Source organism: Acanthisitta chloris, unplaced genomic scaffold (genome assembly GCF_000695815.1).
Source record: "Acanthisitta chloris isolate BGI_N310 unplaced genomic scaffold, ASM69581v1 scaffold748, whole genome shotgun sequence".
In the NCBI taxonomy this organism is placed as follows: Eukaryota; Metazoa; Chordata; class Aves; order Passeriformes; family Acanthisittidae; genus Acanthisitta; species Acanthisitta chloris.
In genome coordinates this window covers 378-9,287 of record NW_008687367.1, presented here as the reverse complement: position 1 = coordinate 9,287, position 8,910 = coordinate 378, and the positions used below count along the sequence as shown (strand labels likewise).

General features: G+C 43.9%; 1 protein-coding gene across 1 annotated transcript in view; it reads right to left on the bottom strand.

Annotated features, from left to right (window-relative positions):
• Window positions 1-8,382, bottom strand: part of MTMR9 (myotubularin related protein 9) — a 19,730-nt gene extending 11,348 nt beyond the window's left edge. The window contains exons 1-3 of the mRNA XM_009080535.1: window positions 8,198-8,382; window positions 5,518-5,626; window positions 4,605-4,730 (exon numbers count right to left, since the gene is read on the bottom strand). Coding sequence (XP_009078783.1) covers window positions 4,605-4,730; window positions 5,518-5,626; window positions 8,198-8,382 — 420 coding nt within the window. The remainder of the gene's footprint in view (window positions 1-4,604; window positions 4,731-5,517; window positions 5,627-8,197) is intronic.
• Window positions 8,383-8,910: the final 528 nt, after the last annotated feature.

Here is an 8,910-nt window from a genome sequence, read left to right as displayed (position 1 = left end):
TTTCCCTCTTTCCTTTCTTCCAGAGCCTCACAACCTCTTGTCATAGACCTCCTGCCTGCTACTTGCTTATATAAATCAATCTGACTGGTGCACTGGGCCAGTGAAAAACTGGGATCAATTCAGGAAGGTTTTCTGGCAATAAAAGATTTCCATCAGCTGAACAAGCTGACCTGAATCACAACACTATTTCATCATCAGGAGGTCCAAGGCAAGGGATGTGTGGCATTAGAGACAGGAAAATTGTCTTTTTTGGTGGCAGCCTAAGAAGAAAATGCTGGGAAAAACATCATCATCATCACCAAGAGCAGCAATTCCTGACTGTGTGCAGGGGCCCAGCTGGACAGTTTTGCACCATCCCTGTTGTATGCTTATTTCCTTATTCCTTAGCCTCAAAGTAACTTCTCTGAACAGCCACACTTTATAAAAGGTAGAGGTTCTCCCAACTGCAAAGCTAAATTGCATCTGGTCAGCATGTTATAAGCAGAGATGGAAAGTTCTGGATCCTGTAAGGGATGTGGCTGGTCACAGCTTCAGCTTTAATGCTTCAGTAAGGGTATTTTAACAGCTTTTTGGGGTGTCTGTGTTAATTTACATATAAAGATGTGTAATTTTATTACAATGCAAAAATATGCATTTATGGACATTATGCATATAAAAATATGCACTATGGATCTGGAATATAGCATTGATAAATACTTTACTGCCATACAGAATGTGGAGAAGGCAAATCCAGAACTCTGGGATGTATTTGAAAAACTGGCTGTCACTGGGATCACCAGTATGAAAAGGAATGAGGGGAATCACCTGCTTTATATCCCACTTTGGTAACTTAACTCTGCCCATAACCTCTCCTCAGCATTTCTAACAGGAGACAGATGATCCTGTTATGTCATCCAGTTACAATTCCCTGTTACATGGAAAGGAGGAGGAGCCTGGCAGCAACTGGCACCATTTGTCTTCCCTAGCACAGATGCAGTTAACCTCTGCTGTGCCAGCTTCAGGCTGCTAAAATAAACTCTTCTTAGCTTTTGCTTGGGGTATGTCTGTGATTTGGAAGAAAAACGGCCATTTCCAACTGGAAGAGTGAGGCAGCAGCAATTTGACTATGTGCAGCAAGGCCTGAGGGGACCTCACCTGCAGCCATCTCCAGGTAAATATGCTGTGTGACACTCAGAGAAAGGACAAAGTGAACATCTGATTCTCCCAGAAAGAGATCTGGACTTTCAGGAATCAAGAGAAGTTCATTCCAGTTAAGGACAGAGGCAGTAAAAGACTGGGGATGAGCAAAATGGAGAGGACTCCAAGGAAAAAGGAGTATTTTCCTAATCTTAGTGCAGGATTAACTCTTATATTTCTACTCTTCTTGTCCTAGTACTTGTTCAGAGACATTGATTTCCAAATGTCCAAGTTATCCTTCCTCCTAGAACTTAGAATTGCCTGGAGAGAGTGTTTTCCACAAACAGGGGGAAATAATTTAAGCTGTACTAATAAGGCTTAAAAAGAGTCAAGAAATCAGGATGGACCTTGAGGGATCCTGCAGAGTAGCAATGGCATAGGCCATTCCCAAGGAACAAGCCCTGTTAGGAACAGGTTGTGCAGGAATAAGGAGCATAACAGATGCAAAGGTTGATGTCTGTCTGGTAAGAGCAAGATGTGGGTGACACACCAGTGTAAACTGAGCCCAAACCCAGGAAATTCAGCCTTTTTTTAAGAAGATCCAATATGAAGATAAAGCACAGCTGAAGTGTCCAGAACCCTGAGCTATTTCCTACTATTAAAAAAAGGGAAGGAAAAGAGAGAAAAAGGGGGTAAAGGAAAAGGAGAAAAAAAGGGGGTAAAGGAAAAGGAGAAAAAAGAGAGTAAAGGAAAAGGAGAAAAAAGGGAGTAAAGGAAAAGGAGAAAAAAGGGAGTAAAGGAAAAGGAGAAAAAAGGGAGTAAAGGAAAAGGAGAAAAAAGGGAGTAAAGGAAAAGGAGAAAAAAGGGAGTAAAGGAAAAGGAGAAAAAAGGGAGTAAAGGAAAAGGAGAAAAAAGGGAGTAAAGGAAAAGGAGAAAAAAGGGAGTAAAGGAAAAGGAGAAAAAAGGGAGTAAAGGAAAAGGAGAAAAAAGGGAGTAAAGGAAAAGGAGAAAAAAGGGAGTAAAGGAAAAGGAGAAAAAAGGGAGTAAAGGAAAAGGAGAAAAAAGGGAGTAAAGGAAAAGGAGAAAAAAGGGAGTAAAGGAAAAGGAGAAAAAAGGGAGTAAAGGAAAAGGAGAAAAAAGGGAGTAAAGGAAAAGGAGAAAAAAGGGAGTAAAGGAAAAGGAGAAAAAAGGGAGTAAAGGAAAAGGAGAAAAAAGGGAGTAAAGGAAAAGGAGAAAAAAGGGAGTAAAGGAAAAGGAGAAAAAAGGGAGTAAAGGAAAAGGAGAAAAAAGGGAGTAAAGGAAAAGGAGAAAAAAGGGAGTAAAGGAAAAGGAGAAAAAAGGGAGTAAAGGAAAAGGAGAAAAAAGGGAGTAAAGGAAAAGGAGAAAAAAGGGAGTAAAGGAAAAGGAGAAAAAAGGGAGTAAAGGAAAAGGAGAAAAAAGGGAGTAAAGGAAAAGGAGAAAAAAGGGAGTAAAGGAAAAGGAGAAAAAAGGGAGTAAAGGAAAAGGAGAAAAAAGGGAGGTAAAGGGAGGAAAAAATGGAGAATGAAATGAATTGTTTTGCAATTAAACCCCTTTATGTCAATTATACTGTTAGTGTATAAACTTCTCCTGGTCCCTACACTTAATTTTTTGAAGAAACTGAAACTCCAAAGTCAGTTTGCAGTGTCCTGCAGCTAGGGAATTTAGCAGAAGAGAAACCTCTTAGCTCTTCTCTGACTGCTCAGAAAACAACATGAAACCCTTGCACAAACTGAATTCGATTCAGCCCCTCATTGGTTATGCAGTGAAGAACACAAATAACATTAAATTATCTACATGTTTAATATATTACCTAACTTTTTTTAAATCTTAACTTTCATAGTTTTACTTGGCCATTCTAGAGTGTGTCCAGGTGCTAAAACAACTCTCCTGGAGCAGATAAATGTGGAATTAATACATCACAAGAGCTGCAAAGTGGGTGAAAGGCACTTTTGGACTTGTTACCGTATTGGGGAAGCTAATGGATAACAGATCTAGATGGATGATTTAATGGAGAGGGAGGAACCTTTGGAATTCTATTCATTGGACTTATGGAGAAAGAATTAAATCAGCCATTCCCTCATTCCAGCCTGTCACATGAGACAGGTTCATCACAGAACAATAAATATTTGGTCAACAATATATTTATCAGTTGTTCGGGAAATGTAAATCACTTGGACTGTGGCTTTTGGCACCATTTTGTTAAAAATGTGATGGTTTGGGTTAAAAGTCAAGAATTAATCAACAGCTGTTAGACATGTGTATCTTAAAGACATGAATTATTGCCTTGGAAATGTAGTGCAATGAAGTAATAAGGTTTTAAATGTAAGTCTTACAAGGACCTTATGTTCAGCAAGGCAAAAGATTCACAAATTATTGTTAAATGCCTGGAGAAATCGGGGGGGAAAGCACATTCAGAGATCCATGTGCTGCTAGTTATGCTAACAGGTTAGTTTGTCTGTGTTTTGACAACAGATGAAGAGAAGACACATGAGAGGAACCTAATTAGGAGGCAAAAATAGCAAAAAAACCCTTTAATTTTCTAGTGATTTCATCACTGGTCAAGCTAATCATATTATTCAGTTATTAGTCAGAGCCAGGAAGTGCTGGATGCTGCAGACATGCTGGGCTGCAGGGAAAAGAAATAAAAATCAATGTTCTTTGCTGCTGTGCTAATGGATTTGGGCTCAGAAACCTGAGATGACGGAGCAAGTGCACATACTGGATGGGAACAAAGACCCGGAACACAGAGATATTAATCCAAAGAGCTACTAAAACAGGTTCCTGAAGTAGTTCCCACTCTGACAAATTCAGCATCCTAAAATGAAGTTTGCTGACAGATACAATAGGCAATGCCACAAGAACAATCCCAGCCCTATAGGTACCAAAATGATATCAACATATGCTCAACAGCAGCTGGAAAAAGAGGAGCGGAAGTTTCCTGCTTTCTAAACCCTCTGAGTATTCCTCCAGCACTGACCAATTTTGGTCTGGGTATGTTGTATTTAACTTTGCATCCAGAGTGTTTCAAATTGGGCATCTTCACTGTCATCTCCCTCCAGAGAGCTAAGAAATTCTGAGCTGTTTTTCAGAACAGCCTCACTTCAATTAAGGTGGTGACAAAGATCCATCTCACTCCACTCCACTCCAGATGCAAAGTTAAGTACAACAAACCCAAGCCAAAGGTCTTCAGTTTGTTCTTACACTAAAGGGAATCATCTCCAAAGGCCAAAAACATGTCCTAACTTCACGTCTTCCCAGGGGACTTTTAAAAAGGCCTCAAACCTTCATTTGTACAAGGTGAAACACAGACAAAGAAATGCCTTGTGTTTGCAGAGGGAATATCGAACACTCACTTCTCATCCAGGCATCACACAGCTATTCTGTACCATCCAGGATTTCCAGTCCAGACAGTCCCAGGGAAAATATTTCACAGACTATCCTGTGCAAATCCTTTAAATCCAACTTACCATTGAACTGAGCAGCTCAAACTCCTGGTCAGGCAGGAAGGAGCGCCAGCCATCTTCCAGGACATCAAACATGGGGCGGTAGAAGAAGGGATACATGAGGGTCACTGAATCCAGGGTGGAAAGTGCCTGTGAGGATGAGAGAAATAATGGAATGGGTCGGGCTGGAAGGAACTTGAGAGCTCATCTCATTCCATGTCCTTCCGCTTTCCTTAAAAACAACAGGCAGACATGACCCCAGATCTACTCATGGAATTTCACAGAGTCATGGAATAGTTTGGGTGGGAAGGGACCTTAACATTCATCTCATTCCAACCCCTGCCATGGACAGGGACACCTTCCACTAGACCAGGTTGCTCCAAGCCCCATCCAACCTGGCCTGGAACACTTCCAGGGATGGGGCAGCCACAGCTTCTCTGTGCAACCTGTGCCAGTGCCTCAGCACCCTTACAGGGAAGAATTCCTCCCCAATATCCCACCTAACCCTTCCCTCTGACAGTCTGAAGCCAGTCCCCCTTGTCCTGGCACTCCATGACTCTCTTGTTCCTCATGCTCCAGCATAATGAAGCTGAGCTTCCCTTTCCCAAATGCTATGGCAAGAAATGTGCTCAAGAAAAGCAGGTTTTGGGGGATTTAAATTTAATTAAAACCCTACAAGCAGCAAACATTTTTTACGCAATTATAGGAAATAATTGAATAGTTTGGGTTCGAAGGGATCTTAAAGATCACTAGTTCCAACTCCCTTCCATTGGCAAAGACAACTTCCATTAGAGCAGGTTGCTCCATGGCCCATCCATCCAGGCCTTGAACACTTCCAGGGATGGGAAGTCCAAAACATTCTAGAAATATCCCACAACCTCATGGGTTGAGGTGAGATGAACATCTGAAGGTTTTATTCATCATGGTAAGTTCTCACCTCGATGGAGCTCGCGATGTTCAAACACTCTTCCATGCCAGGAATGTCCAGCTGGATTATTCTCAGATCTTTGCATTTTATAATGATGGTCCCCAATGAGCCCAAAAACCTGCAGCAAGACAGGAAGGAAGAGTCTGGTAAGCATAGGGTCTGCTAAGGAATCACAGAGTCATTAGGTTGGAAAAGACCTCCAAGATCATCAAGTCCAACCTATGACCTAACACCACCATGTCAACTAGACCATGGCACTAAGTGCCACATCCAGTCTTTCCTTCAACATCTCCAGGGACAGTGACTCCACCACCCCACTGGGCAGCACATTCCAGTGTCTAATGAGCCTTTCTGGGAAGGAATTACAAGGTATTGCAGCTCTTCCCACAATAAATGTCTACAAGGCAAAACTCCATTAGCGGCAATTTATCTCCAATATCTTCTGTCAAGAAAACAAAGGAACAAACCCAACTCATTATTTGGTATTTGCAAGTATAAATATGACACCGCTGTGAGGGTGGTGAGACACTGGCACAGGTTGTCTAGAGCAGCTGTGGTTGCCCCATCCCTGGAAGTGTGCAAGGCCAGGTTGGATGGGGCTTGGAGCAACTCAAAACAGTCTGGGATTCATGATTTAACAAACAAGTTTGGTGACTGATACCTGCAGTGCCACTATTTGCTCTGCAGACCTCAGGAAGTGAAAGCCTTATCTGTCACCAGTGCTTGCAAATCAAGTAAGCCCAGAAAAAATCAGTTTACAACGCAAATAGCTCACAGAAACTCCTCACTAGTCACATTTCAGTCACTTAAAGAGCTCCAAAAATTCACAAAGCAGTTTGATACTCTGATAATTAGGGAAAACTGTTTTGTACAGAAACCATGTCATACCATGAGAGTCGGAGATTTGATGATCTTGGCACAGTGTTGTGCACTAATAACCTGAGGCAGTGCCAAGCTCGACCTTCCTACAGTCTTTATTGATTTGGTAGTGTTGTTGTTCCATTCTCTCCAGCAGAAAGTCCTCTTCTCCAGGACAAAATACTCTTATCCTTTTATATGGCCAAGTTTCACTGCAGTTACACTCTCACAAAGCTACTCATGCTCTGCTCAAGAGCCCTTGTAACAAATAAGGGCTGTGAGTGTCTGCAGACATTAGTAAGTCTGTTGTAAATCACGTACTGAGGCAGCAGTACACTACTCCCTCCTCAGAACTCCATGTTCCTTGATTATTTGAGATTAACTCACACTGCAACTCCAGCTAAGCTCATAAAAAATAAAGAAATAAGAGGTTGTAAACATTAATTTTCAAGATGAAGCCAAGGCTGGTTTAGTACAAGGAGTAACAAGGATGAGACCAAACCACCCTGAGCAGTGCTGGGTGGGAACAGATTCTCTGAGGTTTCCACCCCTCTGCTCCTTTCCTGTCTCAGAAAGGCTCAGAGAAATCAGGAACAGCCTTAATCAGGAATCAGCATAGAGCAATTCCCCCATCCCACACTCTGCGCCAGCCGGGAGTGTTACATTGCTTGATGCTTCCAGTCCTGCTGGCAGAAAGGAAAAGGATTCCACCAGATTTCCTTAAAAGGCAAGGAAAACAGGGAAGAAACTGAATTAACAAAATAAGGAAGGGACTTAACAAACATCTGAAGTATTATGAGGAAGGTGGAAAAAAAAGGACCAAGGTGAGGACAAAGAACACAATGATCAGGTGATATGGGGCAGACACTCTCTGAGGGAAGTGCGAGGGGACAATGGTGCAGGCAAAGCAGAGAGAAATGAGGGTAAAATGTTTAAAAAGATGAATCATGTCTCTGTAATAATAATGGCCTGGGCAAGGAAAAAATTGAGTTGCTGCAGCCACAACTCGGCTTTACTGTGCCGTTCCCACAAGGAATATGCTGTTGAAGGGCTATTGATTCCCATATAGAGGTGGAGAAGTGATGGATGACATTGATTTGGGGCTGAGCAAGTCTAGAGTCACTTCTGCCATCAGTTTTGGGGTGTGACACAAGGCAAATCCCTTCAGCAGTGCTCTGACTTCCCTCTGCACTGCACAGTGTTTATCAAATGCTCCAAAGGTTAGTGATGAATCCACGGAACAATGAACAGAGTAAAAGTGTTTGAACACAAAAACTCTGACTCCTTCTATGACCAAAAAATTAACCTTTAAGACTGAGTTTAGGTTGGATATCAGGAAAAGATCTTTCCCCAGAAGGTGGCTGGACACCGGAACAGCTCCCCAGGGCAGTGGTCACAGTCCCAAGCCTGACAGAACTCAAGGAGCATTTGGACAATGCTCTCAGGCACAGGGTGGATTGTTGGGGTGTCCTGTGCAGGGCCAGGAGTTGGACTAGATGATTCTCAGCAGTGTTCAAAGCCAAGTTGGATGAAGTCTTGAGCAACCTGGTCCAGTGGGAGGTGTCCCTGCCCAGGGCAGGGGGTTGAGACTAGATGATCTCTAAGGTCCATTCCAACTCCTAAGATTCTATGATCTTTGTGGGTCCCTCCCAACTCTGAATATTCTGTGACTGAACAAATATCAACATCCCAACAGCACCAGAACCAACCTGCCTGTGCCACCATCCTCCTCCTCTCCACTCTCAGCTTTGCACACCTGAGGAACCACAATCACAGTCTAACCCAGCACCCACACACCGCAGGCAGGCAGGAGAACGCGGCGAGGGGTTACCTCTTCTCGATGGAGTCGATGTTGGAGTGCAGCAGCCACAGCTCCTCTGCGTTCTCCTGGCGCCGGGAGGACAGGATGAGGTGGTGCCCGGTGAGGCACAGCGTCCCCTCCACGGCCGTGTGGAACGGGCGGTGCAGCACCACATTGTCTGCTCGGGGCGTCTTGATCAGCTCCGCAAACTCCATGCTGGGAGACCCCAGGGACAGCGTGCGGAGGGACCTTTCCCAGGAAAAATCACTGGGGAAACAGAGAGGAGCTCAGCAGCAGCAGCAGCAGGGATGGGGAGGGGATGGAGCTGGGTTATCCTCGCAGCCAGAGCGCTGGGATCAGCGTGATGGAAGGAAGCTGCAGAGGAACTGTTAGGAGCTGCAGTGACAAGACAATGAGTGCAAATTGACAAGAGAGAAATTTACAATAGGTAGTAGGAAGAAATTCTTTCCTGTGAGGGTGGTGAGACACTAGCACAGGCTGCCCAGCAAGGTAGTGGATGCCCCAATCCTGGCAGTATTCAAAGCCAGGTTGGATAAAGCCTTGAGCTACCTGGTCTGGTGGGAGGTGTCCCTGCCCAGGGCAGGGGGTTGGGACTAGATGAGTTATAGGGTCTATTCCACCCCCTTAACATTCTATGATTTTATGACTCAGGGAGCAGGGAGGAAGCGTGGGGAGACCACGACCCTGCTCAGAGGGAGGAAGACCCTCACGGGGACCCTTGT